The following is a 27098-nucleotide window of genomic DNA, read 5'->3' on the forward strand; positions in this document are numbered from 1 at the left end:
TGTCTGTGCAGACGCACTTTGTCTAACTGTTATGAAGTGTGTCTCGAGTATTGTTTCAATTATATTCCTTTTTATGAAACAAATTCAAATGATACTTATGGTAATTGTTTCGAGAGCAATATTTTCCAGATTCTAGTTAAATGTGTTGCCATGGGTGACATATTTAGAGCCACTTCAGTGTTTTCATAAGTAAAATTATTTATCTCTTTTCCTTTTAAAATGATCATGTACAGTCGCAGACAAAAATCACCCACCCACTTGGAGGTCAGACTGAGTCACATGAATGAATCTCCAAATTGACTTACCCTGACTGTTTTATGGTGCATGTGTTCTGTTTTTATTTTATTTGGGGTTAATACTGCTTCAATTTAGGAGGGAGGGAATGAACTTTTGTTCATGACTGTACAATACATGTACAGTAGTTGCATCTGCTGTGTTTTCATGTACAGTCGCTTCAATTCCTGTTGTCTCGGTAAGGTTGTCAAAATCCTTTGCCCGTTGCGTCATATTTTCTCAACACAATTTTGTAAAGAAAATTTTTTGAGCGACTGTACATGTACAGCATTCTAGATAAATCATCCATAAAAATTTATTGGAGGAAGGTCAGAGTAAGCTTTTGTTTACTACACAGTATAGCTCTGCTTATCCTTTAAGAATTCTGGAGCTGCCTTAGCAATGGGTGTGTGTGTGTTTGTGGTTTCTTAATCCCACCAATCAACAAGGAACTGAAGTGTAACAACCCTCAGAAGGGCCTTGTCCACCTTTTGTCAAATCAATTCCTTCTATTTGAGTCAGGTACCAGTAAAACCTTGACTGATTAAGAAGAAGAAATAAAGGAAATACATGAGAGGGAAGATGACTAGTTACATATACAGTATAGCCTAGCATGTATATTCACTTCCCTCCTTCCCCAAATGCCTGATTGTGTTGAAGCTGTAGTCATGGTAACGCTTGGCCAGCCTCCCAACAGCTTGATCAATACTTATGGCCCAGGTCAATACCTCTGCTGGTGAATATCCCCACTAACAAAGGGAGAGGAAGAGCTCAAGTGACGTTAGCAACTACCGTAGGGATTTTGTTCCAGGTGGCCTCATTATGCAGGGTACATGCAAAGTCCAGTTACTTATCAATCATGTTCTGACTTTTTTTTCTGTTACAGGTATGAGACTGTTGTTCCTGTGATAATAAAAGCAGGGGCAGATCCAGGGAGGGGGTCCTGGGGGTCCAGACTGCTCCCCCCTTTTCATCAGCTAAATTCCAATACTTTTTATTTAATGCAGTATTGTACTCAGGCAGTCTTTGCTTAGTAAAAAGTACAATCACTATTGACCTCAGAATATCTACAAATATGTAGTGCACATGACCTCAAAATGCCCATGATATTGGTCAGATTTCAAAAAATTTCCCTAAGACCCCCCAGCTGGGTGGCTTGCTATGCTCACCATGTTCCCCTCACCCACTTCTTGGACCCCACCCTTTTGATATTCCTGGATACGCCTTGTTAAGTCTAGTAATGATGGTGCTCATACAGAACTGACATAATTGAAACAAGTCTGTTTTTAATGGATATGATACTTCTATTTAAGACAAAAACACTTGTGTGTACAGTTTCCATTTACAACTCTTGTGATTGTTGTTTTTATTTATAGTCCTTTGGGTGTGGGTTATATTATATACACACCTTAGACATTAATGGGCTAATTTTTATGTTCTTTCATAACGTTCAGCATTTATGAGTCACAGGTTATACCAAGAACTTCACATAACTCAGCAAAGAACATTTAGTAAATGTCCCTTATCATAACTGCCTCACCTTTAATGAGTCAACCAATAGCAAGAGAACGTGGTTTGTGATTTTGAGTGATTGAATGTCAAATACTGTAAACAAAAAATCTGGTTTTGCAGTTTCTTTAAATTTAAGATGGAGTTTGGCATAAAACACATAACAAAAGGCTAGTAGGTTAGACCAAGGTGTGTATAGGTTCCTACACTGTATAGGCCTTGGATTAGACAAGGGCTTTATTTTCTTAGCTGAACATAATAATGGGATGCTATAAAATTTATAGTATAAGTAACAGAAACAACTCGGTCGAAACGGTAACCTAACCTTGTATCATTTACCGTATCTACGCAAAAGAATAACAAAGCGGGGTATATGGTATAGATGTCTGTATAAACAAAATTAGAAAAACTACAGATATTATGTTATACTGTATGTGTGCACACCGAGTTCCAGAGTTACAATGTATGAGGAATCACTTAAAAATAACGGGACGCAGGTACAGGATTTTGTATCTTGTGGCTCCTACTCTGGGTCCATACCAGCTGTAGACTTGTTTAACACCTAGATCTGTACCTATATTGATTTTACGGTATTATTGCATTTTCACACCCCACATTCCTACCCGTAATATATTATCACATTCGAATAAGACGTCTAATATAAGATAATTTTCATCTATTACATTACCGTCGCAAATGTATAATAATGGAGATAGCGTATCCAAAATTTTCTCTATTTTCTTCCATTCATCTTCCGCCATTATCGCCTACCTCACCTCCCACAATACGTGTCTCCTTCATAAATTATCATTCACATGTGTTCCTGTACACGTCACGCGGCCAATCAAAAGCGTTTTTTGGGGGGGGCAACCAATTAAAATGATTTGTGGTTTAATTTGCGGTATTTTTTGCCCAATCAAATTCGATTTTTATTTTGGGTCTCATATTTCCAATTTCAAATTCATTTCCGACCATGGAAGTCTGCGATGGGTGTCACTTCAATTATATGGAGCGATTGCGAGTTTTGGGGAAAAAACGAAGAAACTATAGCATTTTTTCGATCTCAAGGTGTTCTCCCGACCTCAGTAAAGTGTCCTAAGTGCAAGAACTTATGTAAATATCGTCAAGACCAACATATGTGGCATTGTGGTAACTCATCCCTTATCCCAAAGACAAAGAAGAGATGGCCAATAAGGTAAGAAATAAGTGATTCCATCATATGGTGAGAGTCAGTTAGGTTAGGTTTGGTTTATGTTTTTCTAGTGTCTTTTTGTGTATTTTGTATTCGTTTAGCCATTATTTCTTTCGGAAAATGACCCACAAAAAAAATCGATAAAAAAACCCGGCCAATTTCCGACGGAAATGAAGGTCATAATCGGCATAAACACACATAAATACACTCGAAAAATATATTTTTGACTTTCCAACAGAGTTGGGTGCGCTTATGCAAATTTACCGATTTTACTCTCAAGCTTTCAAGTTCTGCCTTTTTAGGGAATATTCTTAACACATGACAGTAATATTGTCGAGTTTCGTAGGTGTGAGAAACTTTTAATTCCAGAAAGTTTATGCTCTTATTATTTTAAAAGAAACGCTCTTATGCTGTTTTTCGGTTATTAAGGATGGACTGGCTAGTAAGCAGACCCTGTGCCATACTAATACCAATATTCATCAATACACTACAGATGCAATTAATGTACAGTTAATAGAAATTGAGAATTACAGTACAGAACAGCAGTTACCCTGTGACAAGTGGGACCTAGAGTCAACCTAGTGGGACCCAACAATTTCGTCAAACACAGGGCGTTTAAAGCAAGTGGCTACATTTCCGTCAATCGAGCTTCAACACTGGAGACTGGAGTGTCTTGAGTTTAGGGAGGGTCTTATTAATGGAGCCCTAACATGGACATCCCTTAGTTTTTACAGTCCTGGCAGTCGCCACTTCCCTCAAGCAAACTGAAAGGGGCCAAGTGCTAAGTTAATTATCTACCGATACTTTGGAGACCAATGACGGGAATTTAACATTGTTTTTTTTTAACGCCTAGAACATATAATAAATACATAGAAAATACTTAGTTGATGAATACACAAACAGTATCAGTCGTAGCTCGCGGTTATTTTAAATTTAGCCAACAGAAACTTGGTAAATTTCTTTAAAACGTTGTGGGGTACGAGATGTTGGTTCACACTCAGGATGGGATGGAGAAAGGAAACTCACAATGTGCTCTCTGTGTACATATTGTATTGGATGTACAATGCAGCTTGGTGCTGGGAAGTGGCAGCGTGGTTACAAGCGTTGAGTAGAGAGAGCTGGTTGGTGAGGGTGCTCAGAGGACTAGCTTGTGGGTCGCCATGGTCGCTGGCGGGAGCGAGGGCCGCCAGGCAGTAGGAGGTGTTGCTTGCTGGTTGGTGTAGGTTGAAAGAGGTAGGTCATCACGAGGTCAGGTCTTATATAGCGGAGGTAGGCGTGGCTTAATAGTTGACCTCCGTGATGTATGGCGGCGCTGGTTGACCTAGACCACGAGGCATACACTGGGGAATTCGCGGGGTCGGCTAGCCAGCGACAAACAGCGTTTGTAGGGGAGGAATCCACTACAACGTAATCAATGCAAGAGACAAGCTGCAAAGGGATTCCCTCACTATACTCGCGAAATGCGCGATATCCCTTTCATTAAAGCAGTCTAGCAGCACTGGACTTGGCTCCTGTACCTTCTCCACATTATCAATATGAATATATGATTGCAATGTAGTGATTTCTCCCCTACAAACGCTGTTTGTCGCTGAGTAGCCGACCCCGCGAATTCCCCAGTGTATGCCTCGTGGTCTAGGTCAACCAGCGCCGCCATACATCACGGAGGTCAACTATTAAGCCACGCCTACCTCCGCTATATAAGACCTGACCTCGTGGTGACCTATCTCTTCTAGCTACAGCCGCAGCAAGCAACACCACCTCCTCCGCCGCTGCCTGGCGACCCACAAGCTGGTCCTCCTCTGAGCATCCTCACCAACCAGCTCTCTCTACATCACGCTTGTAACCACTCTGCCACTTCCCAGCACCAAGCTGCATTGTACATCCAATACAACATGTATACAGAGAGCACATTGTGAGTTTCATTTCTCCATCCCAACCTGAGTGTGAACCCAAACATAACGTACCCCACAGCAACTTAGCAAGGCATTTTTCATGCCGTGTATGGTGCCTAAATTTTTGTTCAGATAAGATGCATCACATGTCTGCTTCATTCAACAATGGTGGAACAAGTAAACAACTGCCACACCGTAACCCTTCGTCTTTTGACTTCATATTACGAGATATTACCGGAGAAAATATTGTGGAGAAAGTGTTTAGCTTAGGGCTGTCGCCGGTCGGTGTCCCTGGCGGAATAGTCTATCCTGTATCTTGCTGTAGTCATGCATATAACATTGTTTCACCCTATTCACAATTAATTCCTTTAACCGTTAAATGACAGCTAATCGATTTGCTTTAACAAAACCACTATAATTATATTGTGATTATAACAATCAATTCTGTGTTTACACATAAAGCTAAACACTATGATCATCGTTGATACAGCCACACCAATTTAAAACAAAACGAAAAAGGTCGGAAAACTTAAGTGTGGGTTGAAGGTCGCCGCCTCAACCACGTGGACGGCGACTGCTTTTTTAACTGTTCGTTTGATAGCATTTGTCGATAACTACAGTATTTAATATTTTTTTCTTAATACGTTCATTTATAATGAAATATTCTAAACAAATATATATTTTAGTCAGATGTTAGTAACTTTAATCATAATATAAATTATATTGATTCTATTACGCGATAACTGAGAAAATTGGTAATTGAAGTAGTATAAACGGACACGGGGTGGAGGCGTGGCAAGTGAGTGTGAGCCGGCTGGCGGTTAACTTGTAGTCACCAAATTCTCTTCTAAGGATCATCGTGGTAGTACTAGTTGTCATTTGTGTTGATCCTGCCTTTACATCACCATGGCGTCATCTGCTAAGCTTGGTGAGACTTTTATCAGATTCTTTATTTTTTATTAACCCTGCTCGACGGTATAATAGTTTTGTGAAACTGTACACAGTGGTGCCCGTGACGGGTTGGTGTACCTAGAGCTTGTTAATGAACATATTGGCAGGGGAATAGCTCAATAGATGTGTGTTTGTAAGATATTTATGTATAGTGTAATAATTATGATAAACAGGCAATTTATGTGAACAGTACTATCACCAGTTGGAGTCCGACTTCGTTATTTTTTTCAATATAATAAGTTTTAAAAGGCGACAACTTTTTATTTAAATTTTAAGTATTTTTAGTTTTCTAGATTTCTCTTATGTACTATCATAAATCACCAGTGGTGTAGGGCATGAAGGATGAGGAAATTGCGGGGTAAAACAAGGTGAACGACTGATCATATGGCACTAAAATTATTTACTGTCACTGCGTCGTCTGTTTGTTGATTTTCTTTATTTTTGCTGTACTTATTGTTTTGGTGATTTTAAGTAAATTAAAGGAATCGACGACTTTCTATTATAATTTTAAATATTTTTTAGGAATTTTTATCTTTACTTTATACCGCTTCACAACTCTCCTCCCGGCGCCATTTTTGTTGTTTACCTTGCTGAATTCTTTGAAAAAGAGACGTTTCTTAAAGATGGTGAACGCTTCCACGATTTCCTCCTCGCCATTGCTGATGTATATCGACATTGATATTAAGGCAAGTTGTTTTAACACCTAAATTAACACGATAATGCATAGACCCTAATAGAATAGATTTTTTTTTACTGCCCCCGAGGGGGCTAGTTTCTGGGCACCCCCTTGCATTCTGTGCAAGGTGGAGCACAGAAGCGTTTACAGTGCTCATCTGGGAAGCATGCGGAGTGCATGCTTACCTTTATGACTCGTGCATTAAGGGCGTAAAAGCCTGAAGGGTCATGGGTTTTGTCAGCAAGTTACTTAGTGACAGAATGAGTGGGGAATTCTCAGTATAATTTGTTTATGGCAAAGTGTGGCAGGTCCCTAATAATGTCAAGTGCCAGGCCTGTCACTAGGAGGAGGGGATATCTGGTCAGGGAAGGAAGAGGTGTTGGTAACGGCTGGGAACCTGTAGGAGGTCGTCATAGGGCAAGTGAGGATGTAGTGAGAGGGTGTGAGAGTCGGTTGACCACAAAGTTTACAAACTGCGGCCAAACTCAGGGTTGCCAATATACTAGGCGTGGCGAAGTACAGTGGGGGGTGGAGGTGATATGGTGTAGTGGGACAGGTACAGTAGGGGTGGAGGGTGGCACATAGGTAGACACGGCAGCCTTCGGGGAGGCTTTTCCCCTGGGACAGACGGGCGATTGGGGCCAATCGCATTGCCGTGAGTCAGCATTGTGCAGGCCACCACAGTTGCACCAGCTGGGATCAACTACATAGCCCACACCAACCCTATTAAGGTGGTCATTGATTTTCTGGGCACAGGCGGCAGAGTTATGGCTGTGAACAGAAGCGACATCTGGGACGATCACGTCGGCAGTGAAGGTGTGACCCCAATGAGAACAGAAAACAAAATGCAGGCCCGGGGTGATAGTTCTGTGTACAGTGGAGGGAGGAGTGGGTGGGCTTCCACAGTGGTTGGGCTTCCACAGTGGTTGGGCATTCCCTTCCCTTCCACTTGACAATGACAGCAGCTTGTGGAGTCTTCCCCCGGTAATGTCGACATATACTGAATATACTAGAATTAAAATCACGCGCGTCTTCGATGTTAGCGTATAGGGGGAAACGTTTCACTAGAAAGTGGCAACATTCAGCAGCGTCTACGGGGGGGGGGGGGCATCAGGACAACCCCGTTAAAGCCAACAGTACGAAGTGTTTCATAGACCTCAGGAGTCTGACACTTGATAAAGTTCTGGTTCTTACCTTGTCGGAATTGAATGTTGAGACCGTGCTGTCTGCAGCACTTCATCCAATTAAAGCATTCCTCTACAGTTTTCAGTGAGTCCTTGGGGAAGTGTAGATTAAGCTTATGGTTGGCAGAGGGCAGGGTGATAGGGTCCGTGGCATTAGTGTTTCCACTCTGGCTAGTGTTTCCCATAGAAAAATTACCGTCACTGTCATAATCACTGGGGTCTGACTCTTGAAGGGTGCTGGATTCAGTATGACCAGGTGAGTTGGCGTTGGCATCCGTATCAGAGATGTCTGCGTCCAAGAGAGAGCCTCTTCTGGGACGTTTTGTCGACCCCCATTCTGGCAAAAACTTGCTTGCTGAGAGGGGACCTTTGTGGGACGATCGGGAAGTCGAGAGCACCTATGGGCACGTCTGTCCTCTTATGTGGTCACGCCACGACTAATAGAATCTGACCTAAACCCAACTTGTTGGGGTTATTAGGTCAGGTTCTATGCATTGTCGTTTCCACTTGTGTATAATATATTAGTGTAGAAAAAAAATCGACAAATTCGGACCATTCCTTCTGGTGGTAACCCTTTTCTACACCTTTACAAAAAAAAATAGTAAAATTACATCATGACGCTTCAATCAAAGTAATTTAATTAGACTGGCTTCACCAAAGTTGCTTTCATTGGTATCAGTTGTCAAAAATAAGTACTTGTTTAATATGGCGGGGGCTCTGGGGAGCTGAGCACCCCTGCTAAGAAGTTGGGTAAATAAAGGGGGGGGAGTTCCCAGTTAGGTCAGGCCATTTGCAAGGGAAACGTCATGGAAGTGTCTTAAAATAGTCTAAACTACTGATTCCAATCGTAAAATTCCCAAGATATCTCGGATGATCAAAGCAAAGACAACTCTATTATGTTCTAGTACATGTCTCTTTTAAAACACTTAATATAATAAGAACATCAGGAAAAAAATGAACGAAATCGAACATCAACAACAACTTCAGGTGGTAGCGGTGTTCTCATAATTACCAATCAGCAGAAAATGAGGTGGTGATGCAAGAGACGTTGGTAGGAGGTACCACAAGTTGCATGTTATGGTCTCTAGATCTTTACCGGGAAAGGTTGTCCATGCTTCTGTTCTTTCCTTTACACTGCGAAGAAAGGCCGAAGTTCATAGGTTATGCTCATTATATACATGCTTAGTTTGTGCACAATTTTTACGTGCATAATTTACAGGGTTTATAGGCTTCATACCGAGTTCTTTCCACCAAGAGGGAGTCTACCTCTTCTCTTCAGTTATCTCAAGGAGGGGAATATTTGAAACTTAGTGAAATTTAAAATAGTATAACGTAAAACTGCAGTATTGTCAGTGGATGACTTGATAAAATTAACGACCTTACGGCATGTTTCCATAACTTAGTTAAACATTAAGTATTTCCATAATCTAGTTGGACTAAAAAATATCTACAATGAGTTGGTTTACAGATAATGTCATTCTGAAACCAGGCAAGCACATTGACAAACGCCTGCCCACCCCGTCCTTAAGAACGAATTTATTATTCTTACCAGAATGATTTAGAATAGTTTTGGTACAAAGATTTTTTGGAAAAGCCGAAAATTGTCGTATTAAGGAGGTAGGGGAGCTGAGGTGCAACCTCACCCTCCTCGAATGCTGCCTTACCGTATTCTTCTGGAGAAAGTGGAGGGTTAACTGCACAGCTTCTCATTTGGAAGTGTTTAAATGGCTGTTTAGGTCGGAAATTAAACCCTTGGGAATGATTAATTTTAAGACCACGAACCTTTTTTTTTATGTTAAAGGGTTTCGGAGATCCATATAAATTTGCTAGGGAAGGAAAAATTGCCGTATCTCCACAATCTTCACTCCCTCTTCGCCCTGGCTAATACCAACAAACGTCAAAGTTAGCGATTGTAGCATCGCTCACTCGTTAACCAAGTTAGTGATACATACAAAAATACAGTACTCTACCCCCATTCACTTGTAAAGCAGGTAGAACGTTATCACATTGATCGTAATAGCTATCAATGGTTCTGTCTTGCTAAGATAACAATCGGTATTTAAAGTTATCGGAAAAACCTTAGGTATTTAAACACTTTCATATGGTTTGAAGTATTAGTATGCTAATCTCATTAACCCTGTGAAGGTTATCGGGAAGTTTCAAGAAAAGATAGCGGAGTGATGCTTGGGAGCGTTGTGCAATGACTCTAGTACAGTGGTTCCAACCCTTTTCACTCCATTCCCCCCTTGAGGAATTTTCAACATCCTCGTGGCCTCCTTCATTTTTCTCCCAGAACAGACACAGACAAGTGATAAAGACTAAAGAATGATTAAGGACAGATAATTAGGACAAGAGTTAGAATGACACACACACACACACACACAGTCATACACAAACAAACACACAGGTAAACATTCACACTGAAGCTAGCAAGCTGAAGTGTACTTCCTGTAAGCAAGAACACGCCTCCTTTGATAAGCACTGCCCAACTTGAAAGAATGAGAAGAATAGTGAGTCATACCAGCAATTTAGCACTAAAAATGGTAGGATTATATAAGTAAAGAATGAGTATGAACAACAGTGGCACCAATAAACAAGGAAATAATAAAGTAAGTATAAATATTTCACCCACTTAAAGCAGCGACCACATGAATTATGAAACAAATTAAGTAACATCAATTACGGAGTATATTATGCTTGAGTCAAGCTCAAACACAATATGTGATTCAGAGACCATACACTCCACCGTTTTCGTGATGGTATCCTAGGCCAGACTGAAACCATTCGGCCCTATCACCACTTGGCAAAGGGATGACACACGGACACGTACTGAACAAGTCAGTTCAGCAGCTCGGTCCAGCACCTGTCACACAGACAGGGACTGGATTTGTGAAATCTTAAATAATCCGTAAAAATACATAAAAAAAAATTAGCAACAGAGTATGTAAATATTAAAATTGTATTGTCGTTATGATTAAACAAAATGACAAAAAAAAGAATGAAAAATCTCTTCCGCCAAGTCAAAATAAGTAATAAAATTTTTGTTTAATTCAGATTCCCAACATTATTTGGAAACGTACAATTTATAACAGCTCGCCGTGGCTCCCCTAAATTCTTGCCGACACCAAATGTACAGGTACTGATTAAAAAAAAAATTACCTATACCAATAAATTGCATAACTACATTGTAATCATTGGGTGCCTGTGGGGGGTTGGTTAAGTGTAATTTTTCAGTGTCAATTTATTTAATTTCATTCCTTAAAAAAAATATATATATTTTCGGGACACATTGGTAAAGACAGTGGTATCAGGATAGGGTTGTAGGATAGTGAGGCCTGGGCTAGTGACCCTTGTGAACAGCCTTTAGGACCAGTATTTGTACTCCGCTTTTCAGAAAGCGGTCGAGACTGGTAAAGTAAGGGGTTGGCTGGTTGAGACTGGTAAAGTAAGGGGTTGGCTGGTCGAGACTGGTAAAGTAAGGGGTTGGCTGGTCGAAACTGGTAAAGTAAGGGGTTGGCTGGTTGAGACTGGTAAAGTAAGGGGTTGGCTGGTCGAGAGTGGTAAAGTAAGGGGTTGGCTGGTCGAGAGTGGTAAAGTAAGGGGTTGGCTGGTCGAGACTGGTAAGGTAAGGGGTTGGCTGGTCGAGACTGGTAAGGTAAGGGGTTGGCTGGTCGAGACTGGTAAAGTAAGGGGTTGGCTGGTCGAGACGCTGGTCGAGACTGGTGGTAGGGGTTGGCTGGTCGGGAGAGTGGAGGGGTTGGCTGGTCGAGACGGGCGAGGTGGAGGGCTGGGCTGGTCTGGAGGGGCTGGGCTGGTCAGGGCGGGCGAGGTGGAGGGGCTGGGCTGGTCGAGACGGGCGAGGTGGAGGGGCTGGGCTGGTCGAGACGGGCGAGGTGGAGGGGCTGGGCTGGTCGAGACGGGCGAGGTGGAGGGGCTGGGCTGGTCGAGACGGGCGTGGAGGGGCTGGGCTGGTCGGACGGGCGAGGTGGGGGGTTGGCTGGTCGAGACGGGCGAGGTGGAGGGGCTGGGCTGGTCGAGACGGGCGAGGTGGGGGTTGGCTGGTCGAGACGGGCGAGGTGGGGGGGTTGGCTGGTCGAGGCAGGCGGTGGAGGGTTGGCTGGTCGGGCGCGCGGTGGAGGGGGTTGGCTGGTCGAGGTGGGGGTTGGCTGGTCGAGAGGGGCGAGGTGGAGGGGGTTGGCTGGTCGAGACGGGCGAGGTGGAGGGGGTTGGCTGGTCGAGACGGGCGAGGTGGAGGGGGTTGGCTGGTCGAGACGGGCAAGGTGGGAGGGGGTTGGAGTCTAGTGTAACCTGTTATATTGAGTTCTTTTGTTTTGCATAGATTAATGCTGTTTCAAGTAGTTCAGACTTGGCTCTGTAAAAAAAAAATTCTGTAGATATCAATAGTATTGTTAAGATCTGAAGCATGATCTGGCCGATGAAGTTCATCCACAAAGTGGACACAGCAGGGGCGGATCAAGGAATATAAAAGTGGGGTCCAAGAAGTATTTTTTTTGGGGGGTGGATTCTGTAACTCCCCCCTCCGGGACCCTCTTGCACAGGCTTGAGGTCTTGGTCTAGAATAATGAAGCGTTAACATAAGTAGGAACTGTGTAAAAATAACGTGTTGGCTAGTTCTCTTATTGGTACAGTAACCACAGAATCAAGACCTAGTTATGCCAGTAGAGTGGGATTGATAAACGTGACATTTAATGGTGTTCCACAAATCTAGTATAGGGTAGACTGTAGGTTATTAGGATTGCATTGCAATAAAATGTTTTAGATCAGCCCTGCAATTGCGATTATCATCTAGTAGGCCAGCAAAATTTCTATTATTAGTAAAAATACCTAAAGTGTGTGTGTGGCTTCCATCAGCGTTGCTGAGTGTGTCGGACAAGAGTGGGTTGGTGGAGTTGGCTCGTGGCCTGGTTGCTGCAGGACTCTCCCTTGTGGCCTCTGGGGGTACCGCCACCAAGCTGAGGGACGCAGGACTGGAGGTCAGTACAGTATACTATTGCATTTTTGTCCCACAATAGAGTTTTTTAAATGTTGTGGTTTTCAACTACAGTGGTCCCTCGGTTAACAAGCACAATCCTTTCCAGCAGGTTGCTCGTTAACCGAAAAACTCGTTAACCGAAACCATTGTTTCAATGGGTTTTTGGGTAATTGGTTCCAGCTCACCGAAAATTGCCTAAATTCAACAAAAAAAGTAGAAAAGTACACTTACTTTGAGGTGTGTATGTAGAAGGCTCCTGGATGATGATGATGATGATGGGAATTAGAATGGGGGTGGAGAAGGAAGAAGAGAAGGCATTGGGGTGGAAGAGAAGTCACCCCATGGTGCCATTTCACCCATAAAATTTTAGCTCTCTTGGTGTAATTCAAGATTATTTTCTTCAAATCAACACTGCACTGCATTATATATTGTCAATATGTAAAATATATTTCAAAATGACCAATAATTTGCTTGGAAACACAGAAAAAAAGCGTTTAGTTGAAGAGAGTCTCAAGCAAGATGTTACCTCCACTGAAAACAGAGACTAACGCCTGTCTGGTGTGTTAACAGGATGGATGGCATGCCAGAAACTAGTTTCTTTACCTTCAATTATGCTCAATAATTGTTAAAATGGCTAAAAAATTTAATATTAAACTTTTAAAATGATTGAATAGTATAAACTTCTTGATATTTACTAAAATAGTAAGGTATTTAAGCCCTAAAACCGATTACTGTATTGGCGGACTAATACTACAGCTGGTGGACCACCAAATGCAAACGAAAACATGAAGTCGGCTCGTAAAAAACTCGTTAATCGAGGGATTGCTCTTTAACCGAAGTTAAGAATCTTATGGAAGGTAAATCGTTAACCGAAATCTCGTTTACCGAGGGACCACTGTAATTATACTGTAGATGGTTATTGCTCACCTCATTCGTTCTTTTATTGGACAGCTAATGTATCTTTTGAAATTTCATTATTATTTACTTCTTGCATTAAAAGATGTGTGTGGTAATCTAAATTATTATAAATACATGGTTTGATAGGTGTCGGATGTGGCAACAGTTACGGGGGCTGCGGAGATGCTGGGAGGACGTGTCAAAACGCTGCACCCCACTATCCACGGCGGCATCCTGGCCAGGGACACTCCAGCTGACCTTGCAGATCTCGCCACTCGGAACATCAGCCTCATTCAGGTCACACCAACTCGTGCTGTTTTTATCACTGCAGGAACATACTGTTTTTTTTTTTTTTTTCACTTTTACTGAATACAGTAGTAGGATTGTTTATTTGGGTGCACTGTACAGTAGTACTGTGCCGTATCTATAAAAGATATTCAGTGCAAATTGACAGTTTAAAGTTGTTAATTAGCAGATTTTATTCATGCGCTTTAAAATTCAACCACTTGAAATGTTTACTTACTTTACATGTGATGATTAAAATAATTCTAAACTTAAAATTGGGAAATATTATACTATGTAATAATTCGTAAAAAAATTTGGGTTGGCTGGTAAGCATTAGCAGATTGAGCTCACAGTATTACTTGTTACATGAACATAACTACAGTTGAGGATGACCTTACTTAGACTTTGATGTATCCTATTGTTTATAATAGATGTATGAAATATTCCAAATAGTGTTTCTAAAAAAAATGACTTAATGGACTGGCATGACTGTATTTAATGTGTGCCCATAGTTTAAAGGCATGTGAATATTTGTCAAGGGATGAAATTTAATACAACACCATGAAGTAACAAGGTTTGAAGTGGTTTGTAGACATAACATACCAATACCAGATGTTTTGTCACAGGTGGTGGTGTGTAACTTGTATCCATTTGTGAAGACTGTATGTAAAGAGGGTGTGAAGGTGGAAGAGGCCGTGGAGAACATAGATATAGGGGGCGTCACTCTCCTGAGAGCTGCTGCAAAGAACCATGCCCGTGTCACCGTGATCTGCGACCCTCTCGACTATGACAAGGTCCTAAAGGAGCTAAAATCAGGAGACACCGCTCCTACCACAAGGTAAGAGTTAGGGTGTAAGGGAGGGGGAAGTGAATCCTCTATGTTGTAGATGGTAGTTCCAAGTTTGATTGCATGATCAGGCTCTGTATGTGGTGTTAGTTTCAACAATGCATGAGGCCACCTTTTGATTTCTACCTTTCATAGATAATCTTAAGGATCTAACTTTTGGATTCTATGATCTCTTAGAGGAATTTATCAGTTAAAATCAGTGGGGGTATTTTCCAAATTTGCAAAATGTGTTTTTTTAAAGTTTGGTGTTGGGGCTTCTAAGTTTACCTGTAAGTGTTGTTGCAAGGAAACAATATAGGGGCAGTTGAGAGGATGGTTTTCGTTAACTTTAGTAAGCTGCAAGTACTGTTTGGTGAAATGGATGTGTATTGTGATGTTGAAAGATAAGAGGTCCTTGGTCAGAGCAAAGAGGCCATGTGGAGAAATGAAAGATTAGTTGGGTCAAAAGGTGCAAGAATTTGACTGCAGCGATGGGCTAAGAATGACAGAGGCTTGCAGGAGGCCATGCAGCTTTGAGAGCTACCATTGGGTAATTGTGGATAACTTGCAGAAGTGTGGAAATTGTTAAATGATAATTACAGGGTAAATTGAAATAAGTGGGGCAGTGGTCTCCAACCTTTTGTAGGCTCTGGGCCACGTTTGTCATTGTAAATACCCTGTATAGTGAAGGGCACAAAAACTTTTGATCTACATTAAAGTAAAAAAAAAAATCGTGCTATATACATTTATTTGCAGTTTTACAGAAGTCTGTTACCAGCTGCATACGTTTTACATTTAATCTTGGGTCATGCATGCTTAATATGAGGTTTTCAATTGCAAATCAGTTTGAAAATTAAAATTTCAATCTCCAGTTCAGTTCTTCTCCTCATCCTCCTCTATCTCTCTCTTGCACAAATTATAAAATCCTATCAAATTAATACATATGTATTTTCATTTTCACTCTGACAAAGAACCCCAAATATTTCGCACATTTTCTAGTAAATGTGGTTCAGCAGGTGCCATGGCGCCTGTGAACTACAGGTTGGGGATCACTTAAGTAGGGGATCCAAACAACTTGTATAATTGTTTATTTCTGCAGTACAGTATTGTCCTTGGGTTGCTAATGGTTGACTGCTTCGTCCTCTCAAAGGTAGAGAACCCAAGAAACTGTAATTCATCAAATTCCCCTGAGCATTGTCTTAATAATACTGTAAATTAAGTAGGGGTCCCTGTAACTTTCAAGATTTATGCTGTAGATTTTGGGGGTTTCTGGTAACTGGCTCCTTTTTTGGGTTTCATTCCTCTTGGACAGAGAAAACCAAAGGAAACTATTGTACCCTGTATACTGTAAATATGTACTATAGTGTACAGTATTTTCCAAATCCCCAGGATTCCTAGATGCAACTATCAAAGATGTATTGAAGAGGGTGTGTGCTTCATGGTAGAGAATTTCTTGACTTTCCATAGCAGAAGGGTCATATCCTTAACATAATTTTTTAATTTGTATATTTCTAGATAAAGAGTAATGCTTCAGAAGTATGCATACATTTTTACATTCCATTACATTTCTTTTTATAATTGAATTATTTGTATTTAGTACAGACTATTAATAGGAACTAGGACTGTGTGCTCAGTATTCACGTTTTTTGGGGGGGTGGGGATTCATTTTTAATGCTGTGAACTCCATGTACAGTTTTAGAAAATAATTGATGTACTGTACGGTCTTGTTTGCAGGCAAGAGTTGGCCTTAAAGGCATTCACACACACTGCACAGTATGATGATCACATCAGTGACTACTTCAGGAAGACCTACTCGTCAGGGGTATCCCAACTACCTCTCCGTTATGGCATGAACCCTCACCAGAAGCCAGCTCAGATCTTCACACAGAATGCTGAACTTCCCCTGACTGGTATGGATTATTTACTTACAGAAAAGATGTAATTTATGTACAGTCAACCCTCACTTTACGCGGTTAATTCAACCCACAGGTTACCACTGAAAGTGAGAAACGCGTAAAGTGAACAACATAACATATGGGATTAATTGAAATAGAGACCAGCTGACCCCCAAACTCCACTTTTTCCGACACAATACCTATGTTCTAGTAAAAATAACATCTTAATTTTATGATGGTACATGCACACAATTAATACTTAAGAGAAATAGAGAAATACAGTCGCCAAGTTAATGTCCATTCAAATAATGGACTCAACTCCCTCCCCCTCTTCTCACACTACACACACTGGCTCTTCCCTCTCTGAGAAATTTTTGGGGGAAAACCACTAGATTTTAAGGTATAGTAATAAATAATACCTCAAACTAAGGTTAGGATAATATAATTGACATTGCTGGATTCCTTGTAAGACCAGGAATATTTTGAATATAAATGTCATATTTTGCACAAAAGATAACATATTTACTCAGAGTAAACAAAATACTTACATTAGATCTAAAATTTGTATGTCTAATGCAAAATCTATGATGTTTATATTCAAAATGATCATCAAATTGTAAGAATTCTAGCAATGTAAATTATATTCTGGCCGGGTAATTTGTATGAATTTTATGAGCTAAAACAAATATCTTCAGTTAATAAAAAAAAAAAATATTCATGACAGATAACCGTGCCAGATGGTCGGTCGGTCTCAACCCTCCCCCCCACCCCCCACCTTCCCTCCCTACCAGAGAAATGTTGGGTGAAAAAACTAGATTTTAACTTTTAGTAATAAATAATACCTCAGACTAAAGTTAGGATAATATAATTGACATTGCTGGATTCCTTGTAAGACCAGGAATATTTTGAATATAGATGTCATATATTTTGCACAAAAGATAACATATTTACTCAGAGTAAACAAAATACTTACATTAGATCTAAAATTTGTATGTCTAATGCAAAATATATGATGCTTCTTTTCAAAATGATCATCAAATTGTAAGAATTCCAGCAATGTAAATTATATTCTGGCCGGATAATTTGTATGAATTTTATGAGCTAAATAAAAAAATTATACTTCACCCGCGTAAAGGGGTACACGCACCGTGGAATGTGAGCATCCTGGGTTCTGGCAGGGTACAGCATAAACGTGGAAACGCGGAATGTGGGACCGTGTAAAGTGAGGGTTGACTGTATTTGTAATGGCAAATTTATGAAAGAAATTCAGTAGAAATTTTGATAGAGATACAGTACTGTACATAATAGGGTTTAGGAGGAATGTTAGAATGCTGGAAATTTAGTTTTCAGAAAGTACAGTATACACAACTTTTGTTTGGCTTGATTTAGAGGAGGGGGGGGGGATAAAGGGATTAGTTTGTGATATTTAATTTTGTAGAGTGAGGATGTTCTGGAGAATGAAGGTTTGTTGGATGGATCTATGACCGCTGACAAGAAGCATACTAAAGGGGGAGCAGGTACTGTAAATATCAAAAGGAAAAACATTGGATGTATGTGGTGTAGTGATTTGGTATGCAAGAGGTTTTAAAGAGTTTTGGTAATTCATTAAGTAAGGAAGCGTGAACATTAATGCAAGTGGATAGATTAAGATGCCACAAAAGAGCAAACATTTTGGAAACTGAAAAATGTAAATACTGTACCCTGTAATCCTGAGGAAATGGAAAAAAAATAAACTTTGATATTAGGATATTGATTCACCTAAAGGGGAGAGCGAGAACAGTATATAAGGTGTACAGTACAGATGGTTCTTTTAATGCTTTTCATTACAGTGGTGAATGGGTCACCTGGCTTCATCAACCTTTGTGATGCCCTCAATGCATGGCAACTTGTCCGTGAGCTCCGTAGTGCCCTTGACCTACCTGCTGCTGCCTCCTTCAAACACGTCTCTCCTGCAGGAGCTGCTGTTGCTGTACCTCTTGATGAAGCAGAGGTAGGCATTTGTTTTTGCTGTACTGTACAGTAATACAGTAGTTCTTGTAGCAGTTTAATGCTGTTGGTCTTGGATTCATATGATCGGAATCTTTTGATCCGTTAGCATTCTGAGGAGAGGAGTGATTGGATGAAATGGGTTAATGTTTGCCCATCGGTATTAAAAGACACATTTGTGTGCAAGATGGGAATTGCATGTAATTGGCAAAGTTTTTGGAGCAAGAGGTGGGTGGGATGTGAAGAGTAATGGACATAATTGTAGGGTACAAGACCTCCATGCCTGAGGCTGAGATAGATGAAAAAGAGGCAGTACTATTGTGAGTGAGTAGGAGATAACTAGGCTTACGATGCAAAATACTTTTCTAAGCTTGTGGGTTTCTTCATTTCCAATGACAGGATAGTTTTGAGCGGAATAAAAGCTTACCCTTGATATTTAACAATGATCAGTACTGTATATACTGTAGAGTGCTGTGGACATACTCATTTAAAACTGAGTATTAGTACTTTAAGCATAGGAATAAGTTATTACTCTTCTGGAAGTAAAATTGTGAATTAGAATGGATAAGGTGTAGAATACTCTATAGCATTTAAATAAATATCTGTACAGTGGCCCCTCGGTTAACGAACTCAATCCGTTCCAAAAGGTCGTTCGTTAACCGAAACGTTCGTTAACCGAAACCATTGTTTCAATGGGTTTTTGGGTAATTGGTTCCAGCTCACCGAAAATTTCCTAACTTCAACAAAAATGGCGGAAAAATTTACTTACTTTGAGGTGTGTATGTAGAAGGCTCCTGGATGATGGTGGTGATGTGCATTTGAAGTGGGAGGTGCAGGAGGAGAAGGGAGAAGAGAAGGAAGTGGAGGTGGAGGAGAAGCATTTTACTGCTTCTTGGAAGGTGAGTCACCTTCCATGAAAATGTCAGGAACCTCTGGACTGACAGATTCTCCACCATGAACATCCTCTCTCCTTCTTGAAGTGGAAGGCTGAGGGCTAGCATCTTGTTCCCTCTGCCTTTTACTGAAGAAAGTGTCAATTGTGGTCTGTGGGGCATCTGTCCTCCTCACCATTAACTTATGTTTAAAGAAGGAGACCACTGAGTCCTCAACATGACACAAAGTTAGTTCAGTTTTTTCCACTTCTGGGTGCTTTGAAGCCAGTTCCCTGAACTTCTCCCAGTGGTAAATCACATCTTTCAACTGTTTAGCTGACATATGGTCATCACTTTCAATTTCCTCCTCACCACTGTCAGCCTCTACCCGTAACATCTCATCCAGTTCCTTCAAGTCATTAGGAGTAAGTTCCTCCTCATGAGACATCACAAGCTCTTCCACATCCTTCTCCTCCACTTCAAGACCCAATGACTGACCAATGGACACAATCTCCTGGTCCAACTCTGTGTCATCCTCAAATCCCTCAAAATCATGGACTACTGATGGCCACAGTGCTTTCCATGAAGAATTGAGGGTTCTATTGGAGACTTCTTGCCATGATGACACAATCAATTTTACAGCCTCCAGGACGTTGAATTGTGTGTTCCAGAACTGTTTCAGTGTTAGTTCAGGATCAATGGAAGTTGCCTGATGACACCTCCTAAACATTTTCTTCATGTACAACTTCTTGAAGTTGCTGATCACATTCTGGTCCATTGGCTGTATGAGTGATGTAGTGTTTGGAGGCAAAAACAACACTTTCACAAAGTCAAATTTATACTCCAAATTTCTGGCAAGGTCAGGGTCATGACCAGGAGCATTATCCATGAGGAGAAGAGCCTTTAAAGGAAGTTTATTGGTGGTTAGGTAGCTCTTGACAGAGGGGCAAAACACATCAACAGCCCATTCATTAAAGAACTGTCTTGTCACCCATGCCTTACGGTTGGACTTCCAATAAACTCCAAGCATTGTTCTTACCACTTTCTGTTGCTTGAACACCCTGGGGTTTTCAGAGTGGTAGACAAGCATAGGCTTCAGTCGGAAATCCCCTGAAGCATTGGCACCAAGCAATAGAGTGAGACGGTCTTTCATGGGTTTATGCCCAGGTAAAGAGGCTTCATCCTTGGTGATGAATGTTCTTTTGGGCATCTTTTTCCAGAACAGCCCAGTTTCGTCAACATTGAACACTTGCTGTGGAAGATAATTTTCTTCTTCCATCAGTTTTTTAAATTCAATTAAAAACTTTGCTGCCCCTTCTTTATCAGCACTAGCAGCTTCACCATGCCTAACAACACTTAAAATGTCACTTCTTTTCTTAAATTTTTCGAACCAGCCTTTGCTAGCCCGAAAATCTTCAAATTCTGTTCCTGAAGAACCAGGTTGATCTGTCTTTAAATGTTCATAAATCTCCCTGGCTCTTTCACAAATGAAATCACCAGAAACTGAATCACCTTTCATCTGTTTTTCCCTAATCCAGATGATAAGTAACCTCTCAGTTTCTACGATTAGGGATCTACTTTTAAACACTCTTGTAGATTTGTCTCTCACGTTCACTTCCTTAAATTTGTCTTTTTGTGCAAGAATTGTCGACACAGTTGATGCCGACATGCCATATTCTTTGCATAGCGCATTTGATTTAATACCTTGTTCGTGTTTTTTTATTATTTCCTGCTTTATTTGGATTGAAATCACTTTTCTTGATCTCTTAGGCCCCATGCTGGATTCAAACAATGGCAACACGTATTTTTCAAAGTTAAACTAGCTGTAAATAAAGAATATTTTCTTTAAAGTAACACTGCACTGCACTATATATTGTCAATATGTAAAATAATTTTCAAAATGACCAATAATTTGCTTGGAAACACAGAAAAAAAGCGTTTAGTTGAAGAGAGTCTCAAGCAAGATGTTACCTCCAGTGAAAACAGAGAGAGACTGACGCCTGTTTGCTGTGTTAAGAGGCTGGATGCCGCGCATTAAACTAGTCACTTTACCTTCAATTATGTTCAATAATTGTTAAAATGACTAAAAAATTGAATATTAAACTTTTAAAATTATTGAATAGTATAAACTTCTTGATATTTACAAAAATAGTAAGGAATTTAAGCCCTAGAACCGATTAATGCATTGGCGGACTGATACTAAAGCTGGTTGCCCGGTCAGTGCAAGCGAAAACATGTTGAGGTCGGTTCGTAAGAAGTTCGTTAAGCGAAATTTTTTTCGTTGAACGAATTGAAGATCCTTATGGAAGGCAGTTCGTTAATCGAAATTACGTTAACCGAGGTGTTCGTTAAACGAGGGGTCACTGTAGTTAGGTTGAAGAGGAGCAGAATGGCTCCCATTTGTTTTTTCTATAGAAGTAGGCTGCACTTGGTAATAAAAATGGTAAAATGAAAAAATAGATTGTCAGTTTAATAAAATGAGAAATGAGGATTTTATATCAATAAGCTATTCTCAACATTTATCAAATTACAAAACTGTCAAAAAAAAAATAATTGAAAGGATTTTCCTTTAATGAAGATGAAAGCAATACTGTACTTTATATTGTCACTGCTTTTATTATTACTAGGAAAGAATTACATTAAATCTGGAATATGAAAAGTAACGTGTAAATGTTTGTCGATTAATGGTAAAATAAATCTAAAACTAAAAGGGATTGCATAATTAGCATCTTTATAAATGTTGAAATTAACACTTCAGTATTTACTTGTATTTGAAACTTAAGAACCAAGATGCCTAATCATCATGTTGGAGTTCCATTTTGTACAGTGAGCAAAGCAAGTCGAAAGTATTGATTAGTTATACAGTACCCTTCGTTTTATATACCGTATATATATATATATATATATATATATATATATATATATATATATATATATATATATATATATATATATATATATATATATATATATATATATATATATATATATATATATATATATATATATATATATATATATATATATATATATATATATATATATATATATATATGTATATGTGTATATATATATATATATATATATATATATATATATATATATATGTATATATATATATATATATATATATATATATATATATATATATATATATATATATATATATATATATATATATATATATATATATATATATATATATATATATATGTACTGTATGTATGTATGTATGGATGGATGGATGGATGGATGGATGGATGGATCTCTCTGTATGTATATATACAGTGAACCCTCACTTCACGCGGTCAATTGAACCCACGACGGCCCGCGTAAAGTGAACAACATAACATATGGGATTAATTGAAATAGAGACCGGGCCGACCCCCAAACTCCACTTTTTCAGATACAATACCTACGTTGTAGTAAAAATAACTTCTTAATTTTATGATGGTATGCACACACAATAAATAATTAAGAGAAATATCAATAATATTGGGTTTTTTAAACACTTACATCAGTAGAAAAGATGGCTGGGCAGATTATTGGCCCTCACCTGTATCAATTGTATCACTATCCACCACAGAGGCTTGCAGGGCCTCTTTGTCAAACCCCTCAAAGTCCATATAAGTCCATATCCTCACTATCATTATCACTTATCACTGACTTGGGCCGGCTGTGGCGGGTGAAGAACTCGGTAATGTTTTGATGACTGGGGGACCTTGTGCGCACCCTGCTCGCGCCGCTCTCTGCGTAAAAGGGTACACACACCGCGGAAAGTGAGCATTCCGTGTTTGGCCGGGTACCGCGTAAACGTGGAAACGCATATAAGTGGGACCACGTAAAGCAAGGGTTGACTGTATATACATACTCGCCGTATTTGCTGGCGTATAAGACACACCCCTATTTTACAGTGACATTTTGTGGATTTTTTTTTTTTTTTTTTTCAAACATTTATTGAAAGTGATTTTAAAGTGGTTTTGTAGTGGAAAACTAATGATTTTTGTGCATATAAATACAATATATACTAGAATCAAGTAGGAAATCACACAGTATAACGTAACCTTATACTAACCCAACTCTACCTCTGATCAGAGCAGCTGTGTGGCTTGTTTATGCTTTGGTCAAGAGAATTACCGACAGGACGTGTAACTCGTATTTTAGGCTGTGATGTTCTGTGTTGCCGCGAGCTGCCACCAGGGTGTAGCACCATCGCTATTGTTTTGGCATCATCGGCTCATTGCAAATGGCTGACTGGCGGCTGAACTTTATTTACATTCCTTTAATCTTTCTAGGGGCAATTTTCATTTAGATAATAAACAAGTGTTTCTTAAAGGTAACAGTTGTTAAATAATGTAAGACATGTACAGTATCTGGTGTGGGTTACGTATGCTGGGGAAGGAGGTACAGTGAGATGTGAGCTTCCCTCTGGTGTTAAGCAAATGTAAGCCATTATTTACGTTTTCGGCAAATTTGTCGCAAGTTTGTGATAATAGATTGTGATAATTTGGCTTGTTATTCAGTATTTTATTATTAGTAATATTATTAGTAACACAAGTTTTGTGCTTAGTGGACTACTGCTCATCCCAGACTCCCTAGCTAGGCACCTCCGCTTACGGCGCTCGGCCTCCCATCCGTAATACGGGCGCATTAGATGCAGGGTAATTTGCGATACATTTTTTTATCGCATTTTATACGCCGGCAAATACGGTAAATATAGACATAATATATGCTTTGGTACTCTTGAAATTCTATTAAATATTGCAAATTAATTTATGTTTCAGGCAAAGGTGTGCATGGTAGAGGACCTGGGCCCCCTGACACCCCTGGCCATTGCTTATGCTCGTGCTAGAGGAGCTGACCGCATGTCATCCTTTGGTGACTTTGTGGCTTTGTCCGATGAGTGTGATGTTCTTACAGCTAGGATAATTTCCAGGGAGGTAAGTGCTATACAATATAGTATATTAACGCTACAAAACATAATGACATTTGTAATATGGGCTATTATATTGTTACGAGTAAGAGTTCAATGGTTGGTTGCGGATTCGCAACTATTGTATTTAGCTACTGTATTAACATTAATAATAATTGTGACAACAGGTATCTGATGGAGTTGTGGCTCCTGGTTATACTGCAGAAGCCTTAGAACTCCTCAAGAAGAAGAAAGGTGGAAACTACTGTGTCTTGCAGGTGTGTAATCTAATAAGCATTGTTTTACAACACCTGGATATACGTACATATCATTGTCTCGAGGAGTTTAACTTTATATTCATGCCAGACTTCACATCGCTTCTTGCTACCCCCACAGCTTTTCTTATTCTTTTTCAGAATAGTACATATATATACTGTATCCTACTATGCACTGAAAGGTAATAAAACTATTTTTTTTTACTACTGAATTTCTATGCATGTGAGCTACCGATAGCTAATAATCTGTAGTTAGTGGACTACTACAGAAGTTAACCTGGGTCATTCACAAGGTGTTTGCAGCAATTAAATTTTTTATTAATTATGTAGTTTATTTATAAAATGTGAAATGTTTCCTGTGTACATTTTGAAACCGGTTTGAAAACCTTAGTTTGGTTGATGTGTCTGATTAACATTGTAACCTTGATGATCCACATGATTTGAAATTCTTCTTCTTGAAAAAGTTGAACAATTTCTGAGAACAAAAACAAGGATTACAGGATTAGTCCACTTGCATTGTTTTGCATACTGCTACCTGGGGGTTAGGTTCGTGTTAGGCTGTTTCTCTAAAGCTTAAGTTAACTAGTGGGTTTATCTTCATGTGATTCATAAACCCAATTAGAATAGTTTGACCTCTTTACTCAACCTTTTATTGGGCAATGGTTTCTCTCCGCTGAATAAAATATTCTGGTGTTGGCCAGAATAAAATGCCGAATGGAGCAACAGCCCTACAATGGGTTATACAAAAATTACAATTACCTGTAAATGCATTAATTTTTCAGAAGATTAATTTTATATGTTCATGAAATTATTAGGATATTAATTCTGCAATTGAAAATACAGTACTGTGGTCCCTCGGTTAACGAACACAAATCGATCCACAGTTGTTTGTTAACCAAAAATTTCTTTAACCGAATCCATTATTTCAATGGGATATTGGGTAATTGGTTCCAGCTCACAGAAAAGTACATACAAAGTAATGCCAAAAATGCATTAAGTCTAAAACCCTCCTAAAATTCCCCTAAATCACCCTTAAATCACTATACAGGTTGACAATTCCTTAAAAGAAATCCTTGGGGCCAGAGGCATTTCGGATTTCTGAATTTTTCGGATTTCTGAATTTTTTTTTTTTTTTTTTGCCCACCTGGGCACAAGTCACTAACCCACATTGGGGCCTAGGGGGTGAAAATATAACAAAAATTATAATAATAATAATTATAATAATAATAATAATAATAATAATAATACAGGTTGTACCTCTAGTCCGGCAACCTCGGGACCTGACCGGTGCCGGACCATGGAAATTCTCCCTTTTCCTGGACAGATAGTGACTTGCGCTGACGTTAGCACCACTTTCACTGCTTCGTGGTCACTTTGAAGACATATTGAAGGGTTAAATGTCGTACAGTAGCTTCTCAAATTTCGCGAATTTTTAATTCAACGTTTTTTATTTGGACACAAAAAAAAACACTACATAATTTAAAATTTTGATGTCGGAAACTCGAATTTCGACGGGTTTGAACGGCTCGCCAACGTTCAGACGACGTGCTCAATCTTGTAAACAGCGTCATTTCTCTTGTGTACAAAAGATTCATTATTGTTTATTACTGAATGTCTTTTTTTTTTAATTAATGTTTGTGTGCAAAATGAGCAATACAATTCATTAATAATATGTAGAATATTAAAACACACGAGGAAATGAGGCGGCATTGTTTTCTTTGATTACAAAACCAGTGACTGAGTGGTTCTACATATAAAACAAGAAAATAAGACCCTGGTTGTAGCTGTAGTAAAATTAATGTAAAAATTAATATGATTTTTTGAAGTAATGTTATTTAATGTTAATAAATGGAACAATATAAGTAACTAACCATTAATGTTAAAGAAAAAAGTGAAACTGCACGTATGTAAGTGAGCACATGTAAAAACATATTGTCATTACTCTACATAAGAATATGAAAGCAACACTTATTTACTGTTCATATACCGTATATTGAAGGGTTAAATGTTGTCCTCTGTACTGTATAGAGTATAACAAACATAGAGAGAGAGAGAGCCAAACTGCCGGATGTAAACAAACCTTAATTTCCCGCGGCTTTGTTGTCTTTTGTTTTTTTACGGGAATTAGCCCACCCGGGCACAGGTCACTAACCCACATTGGACCCTGAGGGGCGAAAATGTAATACTCCTATAATAATAATAATTCAGATAAGTATAAAAAAAAAAAAAAACCTGCCTATTGGACAAACTAAAATCGTTCCGGACCACAGAATGCCGGACTAGAGAGGTACAACCTGTAATAATAATTCATAGGTCCAGGTCGCGTTTCTCACTTTTGATCTTTTTTTTAATCTTGTATTTCTTTATTATTATTTTATTATTACAGTATTATTATTATTATTATTATTAATTTTATTATATTTTATTATTGTTATCATTATTATTTTATTTTGGTGTATTTTTTATTTACTATAATTATT

The 27098-nt window shown here is 39.3% G+C and overlaps 1 protein-coding gene across 1 annotated transcript in view; it reads left to right on the forward strand.

The window, feature by feature from the left end:
• The first annotated feature begins 5653 nt into the window (after window positions 1-5653).
• LOC121872713 (bifunctional purine biosynthesis protein ATIC-like) overlaps window positions 5654-27098 on the forward strand; it is a 47794-nt gene continuing 26349 nt past the window's right edge. The window contains exons 1-8 of the mRNA XM_042375724.1: window positions 5654-5794; window positions 12550-12671; window positions 13715-13864; window positions 14479-14690; window positions 16413-16588; window positions 18403-18563; window positions 24216-24371; window positions 24532-24621. Of these exons, the coding sequence (XP_042231658.1) occupies window positions 5773-5794; window positions 12550-12671; window positions 13715-13864; window positions 14479-14690; window positions 16413-16588; window positions 18403-18563; window positions 24216-24371; window positions 24532-24621 (1089 nt within the window). The 5' untranslated portion in view covers window positions 5654-5772. The remainder of the gene's footprint in view (window positions 5795-12549; window positions 12672-13714; window positions 13865-14478; window positions 14691-16412; window positions 16589-18402; window positions 18564-24215; window positions 24372-24531; window positions 24622-27098) is intronic.

Source organism: Homarus americanus, unplaced genomic scaffold (assembly GCF_018991925.1).
Source record: "Homarus americanus isolate GMGI-L3 unplaced genomic scaffold, GMGI_Hamer_2.0 scaffold39155, whole genome shotgun sequence".
In the NCBI taxonomy this organism is placed as follows: domain Eukaryota; kingdom Metazoa; phylum Arthropoda; class Malacostraca; order Decapoda; family Nephropidae; genus Homarus; species Homarus americanus.